The 21484-nt window shown below is 43.0% G+C and overlaps 1 protein-coding gene across 1 annotated transcript in view; it reads left to right on the top strand.

Annotated features, from left to right (window-relative positions):
* vipr1b (vasoactive intestinal peptide receptor 1b) overlaps positions 1-21484 on the top strand; it is a gene marked incomplete at both ends in the record, with an annotated part of 50048 nt that overhangs the window by 8835 nt on the left and 19729 nt on the right. Inside the window, 3 exons of the mRNA XM_080855697.1 lie at positions 1887-1977; positions 5370-5480; positions 19205-19308. Of these exons, the coding sequence (XP_080711823.1) occupies positions 1887-1977; positions 5370-5480; positions 19205-19308 (306 nt within the window). The remainder of the gene's footprint in view (positions 1-1886; positions 1978-5369; positions 5481-19204; positions 19309-21484) is intronic.

The raw sequence follows: 21484 nt of genomic DNA, 5'->3' as shown, positions 1-21484 counted from the left end.
TCTCCTCCTCCACCACCACCTTCTTCACATTCATTGGAAGCATGGGTGCACCTCATGCCAGGGGAAGACCTTTTCTTCCTCGTCATCATCCTCCTCTTCATCTTCTTCCTCGTCATCATCCTCCTCTTCATCTTCCTCCTCTACCATCTTAACTGATGGGCTTATCCCGCACACTGAGGCAAGGTGAGATCGGAGACTGGCAGCTGAGTGTACTGAGATCAGCCCTTAGTGTTTATGGCAGCGGTAAAGAAAAGAACACATACACACACACACACACACACACACACACACACACACACACACACACACACACACACACACACACACATACACACACACACACACACACAGCTGCCAGCCAGCTGTGAACCTTCTCTCTAAATGTCGCTATAAAGTAAGTTATGTAAATAAAGCTAGGAGCACGGACAACAAGGCACCAGAAAGTTTATGGCGGACACTGTTTTTTTTGTCCATCCTCCTCCTAATCTTGCTTATCTCTTATTGCCATCACTGCCGGGAAGGGCCTCTGGACCTGACTGAGGTTGTGTCTTCAACTTTCTTTCCCAGTTTTTACTTCCCACTGTTTTCACAGACTTACTCTGAAGAGGACTGATATCAAGTTCTACTTTCTGTATAAACAGCCTAACAGTAATACTTGTTAAAGGAATTATACACAAAAGAACAAAAAACTAATATTGAAAGATGTGGACATCCCTTGAGATTTCCACAGTGATGCTGACTTGAGATTATCACCACTTTGGCAAAGACCCCCTGAAATAATTAGTCATCTCAGTTGTTAGCCCTCGTTAGTTGTGAGGCATGTTATACAGTGTCACCATGAACAGCCTTTAAAGTTTAAATCTGCCTTAGAGCAGGGGTATGGCAGTGCAGGGACGGTAAAACACTCTTGGCAAAGAGCAGAATTATAAAAGTGAAGTTGTAATATCTGCTCATACAACTTTACGTAATAGCCAACTCAACAATGCTACTCAGGCATGTGCAGATAGAAGTTTGTGTGTTTCCCTCGAGTGTCAAACTAGAACAAAGTGTGTGCGATCCAGAACAAAAACCCTTAAGGGGGGGAGGGGGTCTCAACCCTTCTCCTTTCCCAGGATATAAAAAGCTGAATCTCCCCCCTGTAAGCACACCTGTTTCCCCTAGAGCTCCACAGCCTCCCGAACCTCTACAACCCCACCCGCCCCACGCTGCCTGCTTCTCATCTTCCCATATCCCCTGACCTTCTCAAGTCGCTTGTCCTCGGCCGCCTCGTATGGCTTTAACTGACCCACGGCTGCTCTGCCGGTGACTGTCAGCTCAGGTTTGTCGTGGCTGGTTGAGGACGCTGAGCAATTCCCCGCTCTTACTCAGAAGCCCCCATCTCCATGTCTGTGATCCCACCCCAAGACCCAGGCACGGGTGGGTTTTGTCCTCTATAGCCAGCAGGGGAGAGTGGCCTCTTTTCTTGTCCACTTGTCCTCACTGCTCAAATTTTCAATCGTCTTTCGAGAGACACTTGGGCTGGGCTGGGCAATGTGAAATGCAATGTTATGTAAAGAATGTCAAAACAGTGTAAGAAATCACGGATGTGCCGTGAAGGTCGAGATGCTCAGATGGAAATGCATTTTTTTGGTTGTGATGTCACTGAACCTTCTTCACTTTTTGTCTCTCTCTCTCCTCTTTCTGTCTTTTTTCTATTTTCTCTGTCTCTCACTTTCTATCACTCTCTCTCTCTCTCTCTATTCTCTATCCGCTCTCTCTCTCTGTCTTCTCTCTCACTCTCTTTATTCCCTATTCCCTCCCTCTCTCTGCTTCTCTCTCTCTCTACTCTCTATTTTCTCCTGTTCTCTCTATTCTCTCCCTCTCTCCTCTCTCTCCTATTTCCACAGGCCTACTGCGTGCAGATGTGTGATATTATAAATGAAATTGCGCAGGAACGAGAGCACTGTGAGATCAGAGCGGCTGAAAATGTCACATCAGGTAACGTTCAGGACTCCAACCATGCATGCTGTCCATGCTCACCTTTCCATCTTAAAGACACACTAGGCAGCCATATCCTGCACTGATGGCCAAGATAAACGCACCAATAGGGATTGTTTTTTTTCCATAACAAAGGTCCAGTGTGAACCATCTTGTTAGATTAATGAACGACTTTGGAAAGTGTGCTCAAGTGTTAGACACTGTAGTGTTTATTTTCAGGGATTTTGCGGTTAAGGGCGAAACTTTCACACTTTCTTTCATTCAATCCCACTATTTATCCATCCCGTACACTTCTTCTCCCCCTCTTATGCAATGCTGGCTGTCATACCCATGACTATTACAATTTGTCAGGGGAGAGTTTAAGGCACTGGATGTAAAATGGCAACTTTGTATATACACTGCCTGCCTTGTAATCGGTCGTGAAGGAAAACCAATAGCATTAGTGACAAAGGACTGACCTTTGCCTCGGAATACAACCAAGATGGTGAGGGAAGAAATATGTCTTGTTGAACAGCTTCTCTTCTGGGCTTCGGGGTCCCAGAGTTGAATGCTTGTACAAATGACTGTACAGAAACGCCATCGGTGCATTAAATAGGATATCCGGGGTGAGTCATTCTTTTTGATAGACCGCTGCTTTGGACATCACTGAGGCACAGCAATTCTTTCGATGTGGAAGTATGTTTTCAAAGTCAAATCGGTCACAGCGATCGAATAAAAGAGGAGTGAAGTTGAATAGCATTTGTTAGGTCCACAGGCAAGCAGGCAGCTCACTCACTTGTTTGACGATGTGAAGGCCGCAAATTTGCCTCAGCATATTGTTCCGACTTAGAGTACAACAGTGCTTTGAATGACTCACAACTTCTCAAAGACTAATCCATTCAGCAGCTTTGCCTCAAGGACACAATACTACGGCTAAACCTTAGACAGACTTGCAGAACTATCTCCTTTACCCTTCTGAAATTGAAATAAGAGTTTAAAAAGTACACGTAGATGAAAGTAAAAGAAATGTGGCAACCAGAGTATCAACCGAATCATTTCAACTGTGCCCTTACTATCTACCGGTGTTTCCCACTACATCTGAAACTCAGAGTAGATCAAATTGACACAACGTGAGGTCTCACATTTGGAATATCCTCCACAGACTCCAGGGGTGCCTTTACAGGGCAGTCAACAGGGGGTCCCTCCACACATCAAACAGACAGAGGATTATGTGCGCCCTATCTGTTGGACCTGACATTTGTGACTGAAATCACAAGTAGCCTCTTTAGCAGATATCAGGAGATGAGCCAAGAGATGAGAAGTTACAGCTGTCACACAGCCACTGATGGGAGCGGCTTATAGTTAAACTCCACTGATGAAGAAGAATGATATTCAGTTGTATTAGGTTTTGAGTCAGACCTCTTATCATACGATAATTGTATAATCTAAATCATTTAATAGCCTATATGCATTCTAAAACGTACTCCTGTACTCTCATTTGGCACACTCATAGAGATTTAACAAAGAAGTCACAGGACTGTCATGCCTGATTAAATATTAAAATTGTCAGGATATGTTTATCCTTAAAGGGGCTCCTAGGTGAAAAAAGCCTACTGGTGGGTGTCATTGGCAGGGTCTGCCTAGAGTCGAGTGTAATCTGTTCAGAGGCTGGCCCCAGCTCTCCCCTCTGCTGCTCTGAGCTTTGCACTCTTACTCTCTCCTCACACCCACGGCAGCTCTTCCTGCCGCCAGCACTCAGGCGCTGCCATCATCACATCTCTCACATTTTCCCTCTGGGATTCAGAGGTCTCCATATCCCATTCACATGCACAAACGTGTTAACTGTACAAACACACCTCAGTCTTTATGTCACAGGGATGATGACTCTTATACAACCACTGATCTCCCAGCCTTCCCTCATTGAAGACCTGAAGAGTAAGAGAAACAGAACCCTCACAGATCTAATGGTTGCTCACGCCTACGTATATATACGTGTTTTTTTTTTCATACATTTCTTTGAGGCTGGAATTGACATGGCATTAATGGATTAAGTCAACACTATTGAATTGGTCATAATAGTAGCCAGAAGTAAAATAGAAAAATAGCGAATCCAGTCCTTGACACAACATCAAGGTTCTTACCCGCCAATGGGAAGAATGAATGAGAGATTGAATAGCTGCGTAGCGTTTGTTAATGGGCAAATGATTCACACGATAATTTTAGACTAGGTCTATCGCTGGAACAGAATGAAAAAGATTTTTCCAGATCCCCTTGAGCTATAAGCATGCTTTCATTTCAAAGCCTGCTATTAAGTAATGCCCCCACAAATGAATCCCCCATTGCTTCAATTGACATACTAATTGCAGCCTAAGTAATGCACTTAAACAGTATGAAGTGGGAATCAAACTTCATGTATGGTTATCAACAGTCTAGAGCCAGATGCTTTCTATGGTAGTGACTATGAAGCTTGTTAAGTAAGGGATAATGGACAAGGTTTATATAGCAGAAAATAATGCGTGTTTGAGGTGATAATGTTGCCACCATGCAAAGCAGAGTCCTTAGCCCAAATGTAGTGTAACGGTACTAAAAGCTAGTTCAGACATATGTAACATGTTGCTAATCTCTGTACTTCCGTCAGTCCACATATTTGTAACTCTGTCACCAAGCAACTGTTAATTTAAACATCACAACGAATTTAGCTAATTGAAATGCTATGATATGCTAAGTGTAATACGATTGAAAAGCTGGAACTACTTCATAGCTGTGCAAATATCAGAAGTGAACTGATGCTCATAAAACACGTCACAATTCAACCAAGCCGGTATGAAGAGTATGTATGCATTCCTGGGTCCTGAATTAAGAGATAGGAAGCTACAGCTACCACAATGTTTTCTACTGATGGATGCAGCCTTTAGTTAAACTGCCCTGATCCCACAAGTCTTGTTATGATATTTAGATTATAATATTAATATAATCATGTTTATTGCATTCTAAAATGGCAAACATGGTAACATCATGTATGTCATGTCTGGTCCTATATTTAAATCGTCAGGAAATGTTTTGCTGTTGAAAGAGCCTTCCATTCCTGCCTGGGTTGCATCTTTTCAGCCATCTGACTGGCACGCCATTACATTTTTGAACATAGTTATTAAGTGCTTCTTGCTACTAAAGCAACCAAGCTAGCCTTTTAAATATAGGCTAGGAGTTTGACACAACTCAGCCTTTACTTTCTTGTTACATTGTTATATGAAACAAAACAGTTTTCTAGTTTGAATGCAGTGACAAGATGATTAAAATGTGGTTGATCATGTGAATAGCTAATGTATAGGTTTCAGTATGCTTCTCATAGGATTTTATGGCATGCTTTAAGGCATGTGACATCCCCCATTAATCAGCTTTTCTCCTTGGGTCAGGGTGTCAAGGAACGTGGGAAATGTTAGCCTGCTGGCCAACAGCCAAGTTGGGAGAAGTTGTCACCATCCCATGTCCAATTTACTTCAGTCACTTCAATAATGAACACAAAGGTAGGTGTTACCGCCGTCATTACATTTGTCTTTTCAAACACCACAAAGAGGGAGGTGGGTAAATATTGATTTTAATGTCTTTGTGAATGATGGTCCAAGGCCTTACTGATAAAATGCACACCTTACTTGTACCGTAGGTCTTCTAAGTGAATAAATGCAAATGGTAATATTGTGACAAAGATGGATGATCTTCTTCAGCACTGCTGTGTTTTAGAAGCAGTTTGGGCCCTCAAAGCATGTCGGCAATCTTATCTGCCTCTTGATAACAATGACGGTTATGTAATCCAATGATTAACGGGCACAGCACTAAGTCTGTGTTGTCACCTAATAAATCATATGAATAAATGTGAATCCAAAGTGTTTGTCTTTTCAACCGTTGGCATAGAATAAACAAATTCAAACTTTCAGCTCACTAAAGTGATTGTTTAGTATCAACAATTACTTAATAAACCAGTCTATATACACACAGAGTTCTCACAGAATTTTTTTTCATTAAGTTTAGGAATTGTGTGCAACTAGTCTTCTGTGAAATGCAACCTGTTTGCAGGCCCCTGTTGCTCCAAGTAACCTGTGACATTCAATGGTGTCCATCAGAATCTAGTATAACACGGCTTTGTTAAATACTGTATACGGTAAAAAAGTGTATGGGAAGGTCAGTGGTGACAAAGGACAAAGGTCAAATCTCTGACTGTGAGCAGATGACATGCCTGGTGTAGTTATTGATCAGGGAGGGTGTAGGCTGTGGGAGGAGTCTGCCGGTGATCCGTCTGAGTGGATGGGCTGACATATTGACAGAGTGAGGTCAGGACAGTGTACATAACGATTAGGGTTGCACTCTTTATTTGAGAATCTGTCGTTACCCGCCTTTGTATATGTGTTCCTGCTGTGGGCAAGAACAGGAACCTGTTTGTCATTCATCCATTCAGTGATGGCACACACGCAGCATTCGGAGTGCAGTTCGCAAAATTCTGTGTGTGTGTGTGTGTGTGTTGTTCATGCTGTCAACTTTTCTCCTCCATCATGACCAGATCACCACGTACTTCAGTTACATGTTTGCACCGAACAAGTTGAAAAATTCATCCATAGAAATATAAAAACTTTTATTTTCTGCAATTAACCAAATATTAAGGTGGGTTTGTAAATTGCCTTGCTGTGATCGTACGAACTTGAAAAGTCATTCTTGAGTCAGCTCAAGGCTCACCATGACCGCCCACAGCCCGACCAACCCCACGCCTAGGGCTGTTCAGTAACTGGTTTCAAAGTGTCAACACCAAACGGGGAAAAACTGGAGATTCAGCAAACTGCACTTCAATCGCTAGCTGAACATTACACACAGTCATGGAATATCACTTCACACACGGTTAAACAGTGGCTGTTCGGCACTGGAACAGCACTGGAACTAGGAGGCAGGTCACTGCCCGTAGGGGTAGCAGCCAAAGACGAAATATTACTAGAGTCTTTAGAAAGGGCATGCTTCAAACCAAATAATAAACAAGTCTTTGGTGAGAGCAGGCTTCTAGAAAGGTGGAGAGGTGCAGGTGGAGTACACGTGTAAACTGAAACAAAGGGAGAGGGCTAAAAACCGCTGGGTTTTTGCTCTCTCAAGGTGGGTTATATACAGTCAGCATCGCAGGACAAAATGAGTACTTAACTCGATGAGGGGTGAGTGACCTGACCTCTGACCTCTGACAGGACCACGTTCCACAGAAACGAGTGGGATACAGCCGGGGGATTTGTTGTGTACACATCTGGCAACATGCCTTCCCAGCCTCGACCTCTCGTCACCATCAGTCAGAGCTCTCAGCCGTCCAGTACATGGTCCAGCTATCAAGTCCTGGTCTCTCTACAGTACACGGTCCAGCTATCACATCCTGGTCACTCTACTGCTGCTGTGTGCTCCCTTCTCCCCCAACAAGCTCTCTCTCATGACTGGAGACCTATAGTATAAAAGCCGGAAGAGGCCCCCAGACTGCGCTTAGTGCACTTTTCACAGTCCCCCTTATTTCCCTCTTCACACCTGTGAGTAATTTTTGCTAAATAACTCGACAGTGTGCGATTGTCATGGGCCCAATCCCAATGTCCTGAGGCCTAAAGCCTCACAGACTTAAAAGGCTAGAAATAGGAACAGGAACAGGAAATAGAAATGAGTCAGCACGTTGCGATCACGTTACCCTGACAACATCAAAACATTTGGTTTTGGGACTTTTTTATTTTACATATTTTACATTTTTCATAGCCAAGCCACTTAGACCGGCTGTCTGATTTGAACGTGCTTCGGGGTCTTGCATTAAACAGTGGACAAGAGGAAATTGTCAAATTATGAATTACTCTTTTTTGTCAAAACAGCATAATTTGGCAAAAAATAAAAGGCTTGATGAATATATGCATTCATGTCATTCCATGTGTTTTTTATGTAACCTGATAAATAATGTATTTATGGCGGCTGTTTACTTTTTTTAGCTTCCCCTTGTAACCCGTGTTTTATATCACAACAAGGTGAACTGTGGGTAATTCCCTCTGGCAAAGTCTGCAGAAATGCGGACTTACGGAAACTCTGCATAAAGAGGCTCAAGATGTCTGTAAGAGAGGCCTCATGCACTTGACAATTTGATATTGGAACAGCCCTAATCCCTCATGGATTTAGCAGGAATGCGCATGAAAGCCTGAGTCCGTTAGTATGGGTATTGGGATTGGGGCATGTTGTCTAGAGGCAACCATCTTGGTCCCACCTCGAAAGTTTTCCCCTGTGGGAACCAAGCCCCCACCACTTTAGTTCCTCCCTCTAAGTTTCCCTATCTACTGGGATAACCCAGTGATACACACACATATTGAAGGACCTAAGCTTCTTCAAGAAGTACAGTTTGCTCTGTAGACAGCCTTGGTCTTGCATTTCTAGTCCAGTCTGTTGTCAAGGTGAACACCCAGGTATTTGTCCCTCGACCACCTAAACCTGGATGGAAATGGTGTTCATCTTAATCTTGGTAACATTCAAGAAGAGATGGTTGTCCCCACACCACACCACACCACACCACAAAGGCATCCACCAGTTCCCAGTACTCTGTCTCCTGACCACCGCTGGCACACATCACAACTGCAAATGAGTCATAATAACATTTTCTACTGATGACAGGAGCTGTACTAAAAGTCTGAGGCGTACAGGTGAAGAGGAAAGGGGAAAGTACAGTCTCCTGCGACACTCCTGTGCTACTAACCACCTAATTGGACACGCATAAACTGTGGTCGGCCTGTCAGGTAGCCGATGCTCCAGGAGGCTGTGGTGGAGTGTACCTGCATCTGTGGGACCTTCTCTCGTAGGCTGGGTGGGTGTTAAAGGCACTGAAATCAAAGATCATGGTCCTCGCAGTGCTGTCTGCTCTGTCCAGGTGAGAGTGTGTGCAGTGCAGCAGGTAAATGATGGCATCTTCATCTCCTACTGCCTGAAGGTTCACTTATCGCTGGATTATCACACCGTGAATATCCAAGTCTAGACTCCTGTTATCTTGCTCTCTGTCTCTTCTGGCTTTTCTTGTGCCCTCTCAAGCCTGACTGTGCTGGATCTCGAGTTTTTGAGATTCTGATCTTTTGGATGGCTGTTACTCAGCCTGCCTGGTTTGTGAATCTTACCTTGCTCTTGTGCAGCTAGTGTCCACTTATCGCCCACTCTTATTGGACTGTGCCTGTCTCTGTGTGTCACTGTTTGGACTGAGCTCTGTTATACGAGGTTTGGACTGTTTTTTTGACGAATTATTTTGCCTGGCAGCTTGAATCTGTTCTATTTCTATTAAATCTAAATCCTATTCATAGCTCTGGTCTACTGTGTCTGCTTCTGGGTCCCAGTTTTTCTTACTCTGGCCTCACTGGCCATCACCGGATGTCTTCCACAGCACCAAAACCTTTTTCTGAAGAAGTGCTGTAGAATCCCACATAGCTGGTCCGCAAAGGCTTTCAGGACCCTGGGGCTGATACCCTTTGGACCTGCAGCCTTGCTGTGACGCAGTCTCTCTAGCTGCCTCTTAATCTTACCACTGGAATCAGTCAGGCAAGTGGGGGAGGTAGAGGGGGGGTCAGCGACTGGGGGAGGTAGAGAGGGGGTCAGGCGACTGGGGGAGGTAGAGGCTGGGGTCAGGTGGGTGGGGGAGGTAGAGGGGGGGTCAGGTGAGTGGGGGAGGTAGAGGGGGGGTCAGGTGAGTGGGGGAGGTAGAGGGGGGGTCAGGTGGGTGGGGGAGGTAGAGAGGGGGTCAGGTGAGTGGGGGAGGTAGAGAGGGGGTCAGGTGAGTGTGGGGGGTATAGGGGGGCTCAAAGTTCCTTGGTGTGGGTGAAGGTGTGAGGGTTTTGGGGTGTGTGGATGTGCCTGTCAGGACTGAAGTATGCATCTGCGGGGACACGGCATTATGCAATGTATGTGCATGGGTGTCTCTCTGTGTGTGTGTGTGTGTGTGTGTGTGTGTGTGTGTGTGCATGGGTTTCTCTGTGTGTGCGTGTGTGTGTGTGTGTGTGCATGGGTGTCTCTGTGTGTGTGTGTGTGTGTGTGTATGTGTGTGTGTGCATGGGTGTCTCTGTGTGTGTGTGTGTGTGTGTGTGTGTATGTGCATGGGTGTCTCCAAGCACACTAGTTTTGCCGATGCGGACACATCTCACACAGTGTTTGAAATACCTCCACGTTGTGTGAATCTATAGGTCGATTGGCCCCTTCATAACCGTTAACTTCTCTTTCTAAATGGCAATAGCTACCTACCTTGTAATACCATTGCTGGTGATTTAATCATGAAATAGACAAACTCTCATTTTATCAGTAAGTCTCCAGGAGCAGGGAGCAAAGATACTAATGAAAATGTGCATCTGCATTGTAAGACGCTTTGGATAAAAGTGTCTGCTAAATAGTGTCTTATCTAGAGTCCAATAAATAGTGTGAATAGATTTAGTTCTCTCTTGACCCTGAGCCAATGCTTTATAACATACAACGTTTGTATGGACACAAAATGTTTCTGCAGATCTATACTTTCTCTTTAACATGCCAGAGTCTATTTTCACTGAACCACTTTATCAGCTCAGTTCCATTTTTTTCTTCTCTTTTTCAATCCAAGGCTCCTCTTTGAGCTTTTCAGTGAAGTCTGAAAGGCTTTGCATCTCAGGTTTTTCTAGCAAGTCTAAAAAACATGCAAGCTGTCACTGTTAAGCGGCAGCAGCTCTAATAATTGGATAGGTCGGAGTTAAGTTGAGCAGCTCGTCAGATTCGCTTGGCACAGGCAGTTAGGGTGAACCTCGGAATGTGAAAGGAGAACACACACTTCACACACTCACACTTCATCTCAAAAACTATTTTTGCCCATATTCACATTTGGGGGGAAATCCATTCATTATTGTATATCAAGAAGCCTGGCAATAATTAGACTTTTTTCAGTTTTATTCATTATTCATATACTGTCTCACTGTGAAAATTGTAGTATTATTAAACGTGAACTCTGCGAGTTGTAATTAACTGCTCTCCTTTATAATAGAGGTCTATAAAGTTTGCAAAATTTTGGTCCTTGCTTGTTGAAATAAAAAATGCCTAGCATAGTAGTAGAGTATAACCTTTCTACACTGCAAAAAATGCTTTTCTAACCTAGTGTTATTACTCTTATATTGAGATTAAACATCTAGTTGGTCTTGTTTCTAGCTAAATTGTACTTACCTAGTGCTTTCTTGGTAAGGTTATTTTTACCTATTTCAAGCAAATATTACTTATTTTAAGAAATCTTAACAAGCCAATTTTGCTTAATGCACTGGCAGCCAAATTTGCTTGTTTTAAGCAAAATCCTGCTTAAATATGTAATTATTTGTCTTAAATCTAGAGGGGCATTTTTTGCAGTGTATCCAGTGCATGAAATGGAGCTGACATATGCTAATTTGTTTCTTTGATAGCCTATAATGCAGAATGAGTGATGCCATAATCATTTAATGCATCCTATGAATCACAGAGACAGAGAATATATTTTTGCTTAGGAAAAAAGCAGACGTGACATTTGGTTTTCATGAAGATAAGTGATGTATGCATAATATGTAAAGCAACTGCCACCTGTACCAGGAAGCAAACTGTTTGGTTGAAGACTAGTCCTTGACTATTTGGATCTTATCCCTTAAGCGTGATGCAGCTACCAGTCCTTCCCTTGTGAATTTTTTAAATGTGAAGCCAGATTTGATATGTGGTTCAGGTCTTCCTTTATTGCAGATACGGCCCTCATGATTAGCCATTTATTTAATTCACCTCAATAATGCATGGCTCTAATCTGATCTCTCATAGGTCCTTGTAGTGGATAGTAGTGTGGGTTGAGCTTTTTACTCGTGTGAAGGTGATAGAGCACAGACATGTAGCTCGCTATCCCTGCTGCAGTGAGAGGGGAGAAGCGAGGCTGATCCATTGGGAGTACAATGTCAAGTTGTTTGATGGACTAGTCCTTGGAGTGAATTACCGCTGAAGTGGTGTGGTGCTTAATTGAGTTCCAGCCAGAATGCTGTTGCTCCAAGTTAAGACAAAATTAGACCCATGGTTTATCTCAATAATTAAAGATATGTATTTTTCAATTTGGCTAACTGGCTATTTTCTGCAAAGAAACTGAAACATTGCTCTGGTAAAAAAAGAGCGAGAAAATATATATATATATATATATATTTTTTTTTGCTGCTGCTCTAAGTCTACTCGACTGGCTGCTCTAGTTTGACCCCTACCCGGACATGCCTTCCCTCGGCAGAGTCTGTATTGGAAAGGAGGACATGAATGTTCATGGCTGGGGACCATATGTGGGGGCAAAGAGTGTGTAGCAGAGGGGGCAATTAAGCATCTGATTTTTTGAGCACTGTCTGTTCCCTGGAACAGCCCACAGGTTGATCTTAAGCCTGCAGCTGGGCCAATGACATGACAATGCTGGTTTTGTTTTTTGTATTTTTTGTCCCAATCTCTAATTCATTTAGTGTGTTTTAGGGCACTGTGTGTGTTATATCGCCTTGCTTAAAACGACAGCAACTTGATCAGAGAACACAGTGATCCCGGGGGCCCTTTCCTGTGCTGTTCACCACACTTCCCGAAGAACAGGGGAAGGAAAGCACGCTGCCCGCCAGAAGCTGGAGATTTTAAAACAAGAAATAAAATGTAAAAAACATAGGAAGAGAAAGCAGCTTTAGCTGTAAGGGGGTGTCTGTCTCATACTAAGTACACTGTGTCTTCACAAACAGCAGCTGAACCCCCTCTGTATTCTTCTCTGTGAGCCTCTAGGGGAACTTATGCATGATGAAAGAAATCCGGCAGCCGTCCCTCCGCTCATTTGACACACACACACACACACACACACACATACACACAGAAAGACTGACAAGAAAAACATGCTAATTAGCGCGGCCGATTCACACACTGAGAACTAATCCTTCCTCCAGCGCTGTGTGATAGCCCTGTGAACACAGGGAAGCATATCTCGCCCATGTGCACACATTCATGTCAATCAGACAGGAAAGCAGTTTTCCTTTCTTTGTTCCTTCCCTCTTTCCTCACCCTGCTACTGGTGAAAGACTGAGTCTTTACCCCACTGTCTGGGTGTGTTAGACAGCAAGGCTCTCACTTTGCTGAGGTCCTGGTTTGTATGCCTGAGGATGTGTTCTCTTCCACACGTGTCGTGTTCCACACCAGTGCCTCCACCCCTCGCTGACACTGCACCCCCCCCCCCCCCCCCACCCCCTCACCCCTGCCCATATCCTGGCCCCTACCCCGGCGCTGCCCACGGCGGAACTCTGCCAGTCCGCTACGCATTTCACCACGGACTGCTGCATGGTTCTGTGTGCAACCCCCATCAGTCCATCTACGCAGGATATGGCCATGCGTGTATAGACCACTGCAGTGTAATGGGCACACTGTCTCACAGGGCTCTGCAATATATGTACATATTTACAAATACACACACTTATGCACACAGACAGACAGACACACACACACACACACACACACACACACACACACACACACACACACACACACACACACACACACACACACACACACACACACACACACTCACACACTTCACTGCGGATTCTGTGGAAGCATATTTTTGCTGTCAGAGTGAAACCACACATGTGCCACCGGTGACATAACATGTGGATTCATGTCATGCATCATTGATTTGTGTAAAATGCAAACAGTGATATAAGCTAAAGGGATAAGTGTTCTTCTTTTCTTTCTCTTTACATTAGTTTCATGCTGTGAGCTATAATATGCCAACGTTGATGTCCTCTGCTATATGCTGTGAATACCAACTCACTGCAATGTTTACTATTTAACTACAATGCCTCTTCTCAGGCCTCTCCATTCCGTAGCTACTGACAACCTGCTATAAAATCATAACACAGTGTGATCACTACAAGGTGATTCTGCTCACAAGAACAATAGTCATATAGTCCCGCCCTTATAAACGTATATTACACTAAGCTACACATCCCTATGTGCAGGTCTACACATTTAAATACAAAACCTTCTGCATCACAACGGCAGTTCTCATTATGTTTCTGAGCACATACTTTTCGACTCTATTCCACGGGATATCACAGTTGGACAATCACACCCACAAATTCCATTGTTTCCCTCTGACTGCAACATGCTAATGTCCTTTAGCCCATGCCTGTGCCATGTCAGTACTGCATCAGTGGAACCAGATAAAGCTAGACTGTTTCCAGTGCTGATTAGGATGGGCTGTATGGATCTGCTGCTTGGCCATGAACCAGATCATAAATCAGGCATTGGACCTCATATAGTAATGCCATCCCAGTGATGTATAATGTGTGCCTGTTTCCCTTATTGCCCTTGATGGAAAGGCAGCCTCACAGCATTCTCCTGTCATAACACTTTGTGAGGGTCTTCGCACAGTTGACGCAATAAATCTGATAAGTCGCGACACACACCACAGCACGTCGTAAGTGCCAAGATCAGTGGTGTCACAATTATTTGATGCATCTCGCGTAGAGGGAGCAGTAAGTGCTTCACATCTTTCATTTAGCAAACACCCTTATCCAAAGTGACTTACAATCCGATAAAGTGTGTTTAATGCGTTTATGTCAGTATGTGCTCTTCCTAAAAAGTGACACCCTGATCTTGGTGTTGTTAGCACCTTTCTCTACAGCCCCAGGTGCAGAAATAGCACATTTTATTTCAGAGAAAAAGCAGTTGACCAGGAAACATCATCGAGTGTAAGACGTGACAGTATTTTTGATACATGTATTTAAAATATGTATTTGAAATACAACATATTATTCTGTCATTATTATTTGATGAGCCTGGTTTTGAAATTTGCATCAAAATGATTTAGTGTTCTCTATTTTGGCAGAATGGTGTGCTGAGTACTTGCTTCTTTAAGACACATAACAAATGACGAGTGAAAGGCTGATGTCTCATTTGTCATCTTTGATTAAGTGTGAAGGCCAATTTAAAGTCCAGGCGACAAGAGAACAACAAAAACTGAAGTACAAGTGACAACATCTGCTTTTGCTAGGGGAGGCGCAGGCCATGTCACCTGCATGGGAAATTTTAAACATTTTTGTTGTTCTCACTCATGACGAGAGATTTAACATGACTTCTTGACATGGCCACAGTGATCTAACTGGCTTGAACACTCTGTCATGATAAAGTGCTTCTCAAAACAGATTTATAACATGCCCTTCGAAGCGGTGAAAAGCTGTCAGATATTATCCCATGATCAAATATGCCTTTGTAGAGTGGAGGTTTGTGATGTCATGTTTCTTTGGAAATACATTTTTATATTTTTAAAATACGAAATACTGTGATTTATTTTGATACATGTCATGGTTGCTCTATTTTGTATTTTATTTTGATACATTTACCCATTGAGTATTTTCTATCTCCCTGTGTGTAAATGTGCATCATCCCAATGCACCACCCACAGGCTTACAGGAAGTGAAGGTGATTTTATGAGACCAAACTGCTTTGACATGTGCTGAGTGACCTGATGCATGGCAGGTAGTGAACAGAGCAGGGAATGACAGATGGAGGGAGCGGTTGCAGAGGTGGACATTCATCCACTTTCAGAGAGAGAGAGAGAGAGAGAGAGAGAGAGAGAGAGAGAGAGAGAGAAAAAACAGCTACACGCTAGGCTTAAGTCAGTGTTGTACTCCAGCTTTGCCTCAGAACCGACCTTTCAGGGATCCTTTGGCCTGTCACAAAAGAACCCAAACCCTTCAAACTGTTTGGTAAACAATTCAGCACATCGATGGAGCCCAAGGTACACTGGCTACTCAGCTTTAGAAGGCTTCTAACTGGGAAAAAAGTGCAAATAAATTCCCAATACCTTCTGTTTTCTTTTTCTCCATTTGGAGCATTAAGCTTTCCTAGAACCCATTAGAGCCCCTGAGGAGTTCATTTGTGGTCGTGGACGTGAGCACTATATAAATAAATGAGATTCATGCTGAGGAAGAGTCAGAGTAATGACTTTAATATGCTGTGTAACAGAGGACGCATGGCTGTGAAATACAGGAATACAATACTGTTATCAGCAGCTAAAGAGCCGAGCAAGGTGCAGCTCCTTAGCAGGTATTGATTGGGAATTACTGTTTAGAAATGCAAGCTCAAAAAGCGAGATTCTGAATGGCCCCGGAATGCGATTGAACTAAGTCTGATGTGAAAGTGAAAATGAACCGTTCTCATCCGTTTAAAAAGCAGTGTTTTCACGATTTGATCCATCACATTGTAATTTCTGAATGTAATCGTCTGCGTTTGTCATCTGTGATTTTCCTGTCTTGGTCATTTAATGATCTTTTTATGTTTGTGCGTGATAGATGAGGCTGAACAATATGAGATTACAATGAATGGCAGCTAATAATACCATCTGGATGTGATAAAGAGTACAGCTTTCTTAAGCATTTTGTTGAAGAACACAAGGGTCAGGGAGCCCTTTCTATAGAGACTGGATATTACCCCAACATGTACTTATCCCTCTGGATATAACCCCAACATGTACTTATCCCTCTGGATATAACCCCAACATATGCTTGATGTCTGGGGATTCATCAAAAAAAAATGTCCCTGAACTCGAGGGGGAAGGTGGGGGGGTTGTGGGTAGTTCTAAACTGAAGGGAAGATGATAAAATGCCTTGTGACAGAAAGAGCCTACGCCGGATGCTATCAAATATTCCTCCCCCTCAGATGTAGTTATTGAGCATGAATGGCTCCGGCTTTTAGTAGCTCCAGATCTTCTCACCTAGCTTGTTTGTTTGAAACCTCGCCGGTTCAATGGGTCAAGAACCGCCCCAACAATTGTCCCGTTCTGCAAACAGGATTTACCCATCACTCTCACCCAGCACTTATGTGTCTGGGTGCATTGATGATGACTTTCAGTCCCCTTAATCTTCAGCAGTGACATCTAACCAACTTCTGTACTGTGTGCATTTCTATATATCTAAATGTACACCCTTGAATCGCAATGAAAAGATTATGCCATTAAGTGTGACAAAAAGCTATTCAACCCTCTGCGCATGTAATAGCTCTCGCTGCGCTCTGAAAGACCTCAAAAGGCCACCGACAGCAGACATGGGCTGGCTGCAGAGGGTTGGTGTGGTAAGATATAACATAGTTTATTTGGCCATGACAGTGAAGTATTGAGGAAGGCGTTGTGGCAAACATGCATGCTTTCAGAGAGTTAAAGGGAAATTAAATATTATACAGCGGCGATGCCAGATGCAATACATTCTGGTTATTTTTACTTTTCAATCCTGTGTGGCCATTGGAAGGTAAGCACCTCTCTGCATATAGCCTACACTTCCAGTGGCGTGGTCTGCCCCTTTACAGGAGCAGTGTAATTGGTTTAAACTCCAGAGTGCTGCATATCTTTATTTCTTAATTGAGCCATAACGTGTCAGGAAAGAGATACACCTCTGCTTCAATAAAAGACAAAAGCACATCTGAAGCAAACATCTGTTGGAAGGTCCCTGTGAGAATTGGTAATAGAGTGGGCAGGAATACAGACATGCACCTCCATATTGACAGAAGTTGATTAGGTTTTTTTCACTTGACAGTTCTCAAATTGCTTTCGATAGCATCATCCTGAGCGTTTGCCTCCTCTAGCCAGAAAAGCAGGTCTCGAGAAGTATTCCCTGGCTGGTGTTTCGTTGCACAGTAACTCTGTGAAAATTGAACCATGCTTTACAAAACATTGTGATTCTTATCTGCAGTCTGTGATCACAAAAGAACTTCATTATCAAACACATTTCCAACTTAAGAGAGGACTGTTTGGCATTACACGTGGGTGTGAAAGAAACCCACCCTAACAGTAATAGGATTCAGGCTATGAGATGCAACAATACAAGTTCCCAAGCCTTAATCACTCTTCCCAACAGACTCGGATGATGAAAATAATTGATTATCTAATGTCTTTTGAGGTGTTGTATGCCTAAAGTTAGGTTCCCACTTGAGGAAGATTACCATCACTGCAAACGCTTTTGTTATGGTTATAACCTTATTAGGTTAATTGCCTTTTCAAATTATACTGCATACATTCCCAGTACTCCATACTGATGTGATTGCTCTTACAAAACAACACAAAATCATAAAACACTGAAAACTGAAAAACGTGTTGCTCTTACACTCAGTAGTGCACCCTTCAAAATCTAGTTTGATGTGTTTAGAGACTCTATAGAAAGGGACTTATGAGGTTGATATAGCACACCTAATGAGAACTCAATTACTGTTCTTTTTGAGTCTCTATGGAGCCCAGGCTGGATGTGTATTCATACGGTTTATCCTGAGCCAGGCTTACCTCGTTAATGACTTGTACCTCATTAATGACTTTAGTGCATTAGAGACCTAAGCTCCAAACTGTTTTAATCCATCCTTGAGGTAGACTGCTTAATTATCCAGGTGTACTGTAGCGTTAGGTCTGATATGGCCTTGATGAAATGGTAAGATTTGATTAATGACTTTACTAAAACCATAGCATATTAGTTGGCACTTACGGTGTCATCCAACACGAGAGCTGATGTGACATGACAGGGACTGCTGACATGACATTTTGCATCATTAGACATTGCCATGGTGAAAAAATGACAGGATGTGACACGGTTAAGTCTGTCCTTCGATGTGAAGATGAAGTGAAGCGTTACCAGTGAGGCCTCTACAAAGTGCTGCATGACGATCCCTCAACCTCTCGTAAAAGTAGTATGAAGAAGGAGACTGTGTGCTGTGTGCTTGCCTGGCCCAGTTTACAATGAAGAACAGACCCCCAGAGGCTCCTTCCCCACTGCGTGCCTCACGCTGGCCTGGGAAATATTAGTCTGCCTCTCAGGTCGCCGGTCCTCTCTTTATAATTCACTGTCAGGGTTTCTGTGCAGGATGGTGGCCTGTAAGGGTCACCTAGGAAAAAAGCGTCCCCGCATGGAGTCCTGTGGGGCCCCTTTCCAATGTCTCCTCTAGGGACAGAAGTAATTTATTTAGAAACACAACAGCGTGTGTGTGTGTGTGTGTGTGTGTGTGCGTGTGTGTGTGTGTGTGTGTGTGTGTGGCAGCCGTATCTGTACCCCCCTATGCCTTTTCACCTCACAGGGTGCTGCCTGGACTCTCAATTATAGTACAATGTGGGAAATGAAATCAACAGGTGTTTTGTTGTTGTTGTTGTTGTTGTGTTGTTGTAGTTACCCATTTGTTTGCATTTGGTGATAGCAGAGGGCTAACCTTAGCTTGTTTTCATGCTGTCCAGGTAACCTCTCGAAGACCTGCACTGCGGACGGTTGGACGGAATTGCACCGCATGGCTATTGCCGTGAACTGTGGCTACAACATGAACAGCACAACTGAGGATGATGTATGCATGCTTATTTGTTTGTTTGTTTATTATTTGTTTGTTCGCTCTTTCTGTCCGTGTTCCTGAAGTTTCCTCAACATTATTTCCTTCTTCCTTCTTTCTCTTTCGTGCCTTCTTTCATACTACCTTTCTCCCTTGCTCTTCATCTTTCTTTCTTTCATTTATCCTTCTACCTATTTCTTTCATTCTTGAATCAATTTCTCAAAGTGTGTGTCCACCTACTCTGCCCTTCTGGCTTAACAATACTATTGAACACTCGGGGCCGACATATACAAAAAAAAAAGCTATGGCACCTGAATTGAATGAATGCATGAATTAGATATTTTCCCCGGGTACTTCTGCCTGAAAATCACCCATGTCATTGTCAGAGTGGTTGCTTGTATATACTCCATCTAATTTCAACCAGCCTGGCTGTCAAGCAGTCCGCTCCGCCGCCAATGTCTCACCAACCAGTCCCAAGGGCCTGATCAGAATGCTGAATGCAAAGGCACCATCACTCTCTCCATCTCTCCTCCAAGAGAAATCAATCAAAGGGCTTAATGCTCAGCTTCAGAGAGGTCTCCCATGAAATAGGGCACCTTTTGATTTAATAAAGACAGTGGGAATTTCATAAAGATATTATAAATGAGTTATTCCTAGTTCTTAAGCGCTTGATTGGTTTTAAACTTTTATTGAAGAAAATGATAAGTGGACTGGTAGAGCATTCCTTTGATATAGCTTCATATGTGATTCATTAGGGATGTGGAACTATAGAAAAATAGACATAAATTCATAACAATGAGCAAATAAGGAAGTGAAGCAACTGGAATCCAATACAACTGTAGAGGCAAAAGGACCATAAATGTTATTAGAACCCTGAAATAAAATAGGAACGATAATAACGTGGAGAATCAATGAAGACACATAAATAAGTAATAAATAAATATTTGAAGGGCAAAAACTGGCAATTAAACCAAATGGCCAAACTATAAATCCATATTTAGCCACAACATTTCTTAATAGGTGCCTTGATTTATATAAAAGATTAATATATTTGCTATGACAGTCGAGGCTGAAATGCACTCAGTCCTAGTATGGGCTGGGGGAAAAAAGAATAGCCGTAACAAGGTGGTAAAAGCTTTTCCAGCATGGAACTCCAGCTGCGAAACAGTGGGCAGCTCATTTATATGACAAGTAGCTAATCCAGAAGGGACGTGAAAAGGTTGGGTCTTTAAAAGGAATTTGATGTTGAGGGTGACAACCCATCAGGAAGTGATTTGGTTGGCTTAAGTTGGCTTTTAATCACGGAGTGGACAGGGTGGTAGGTGGTCCTGAAATTACACGTCCACTCATTACTTTGACTGCAACTTTTGTGCTTTTGTAAATGTGTCTGAAGTCATGTCTTTAGAAAGTCCGATACTTGTTTGACATGACGGGCTGGTGTGCATATGGTTCTGTGCAATAGTAACTATTAGCGTCTAGTGAATAATTACTGCCTATGAAAAAGTGTAGTTGCGTACAGGTTTGTTCATCAGGTCATTGACCTGTCGTCATCAGAGATTGCACTTGATTGGAAAATGGCCTTCTCTGGATGTGGCGGTCATTATTGATTTCACCTGTTAGTGTCAGCTTAGCTATGTACTGCTGAGAGAGTAGGTTATTTTAATCAATTGGGCCTTTTCAGATTGTTTCAGATAAGAACGGAAGCTCTACAGTCTCCCTTTAGAGATTGAAGGTAATATTTTAATCTTTTCAAGGACAAAAGTATACTTTTAATCATAGTGTTTCTTTTGAATAGATGGATTTACAACGATTCTTAGGCTTAATGCTCCACTAACCACAAAATCCTACAAAAACTGTTCTTCAAAAAAGATCATTTTCGAAAAGAAACCTTTTATTAGACTTCTAACAACTAATTTGTCTTCTGCCGGCTGCCAGATTTCATCCCCATTTCAAACGGTTGATGAAATGGCCGCCAGGGTATATTCAGGTTAATTCAAATGCATAATTAATAGACTAGCTTCACCCTGCATCTGTCTTTGCTCTGAGTGCGTTGGCATTTGCATTGAAGAGACATGAAAACCCTGGTTATGCCGTCTTATCCTTTAATAGCTGCTCAGTTTCAGGCGCTGGTTTGTTCATCCGTTGGTGGCCTGTTCCTAGTTGTGTAAACACTGCCTTTCAATGAGAACTTCTT

The sequence above is a fragment of the Sprattus sprattus genome (genome assembly GCF_963457725.1).
Source record: "Sprattus sprattus genome assembly, chromosome: 17".
NCBI lineage: Eukaryota > Metazoa > Chordata > Actinopteri > Clupeiformes > Clupeidae > Sprattus > Sprattus sprattus.
Note: the sequence above shows the minus strand (reverse complement) of the source record. Positions and strands in the feature narration are given on the sequence as shown.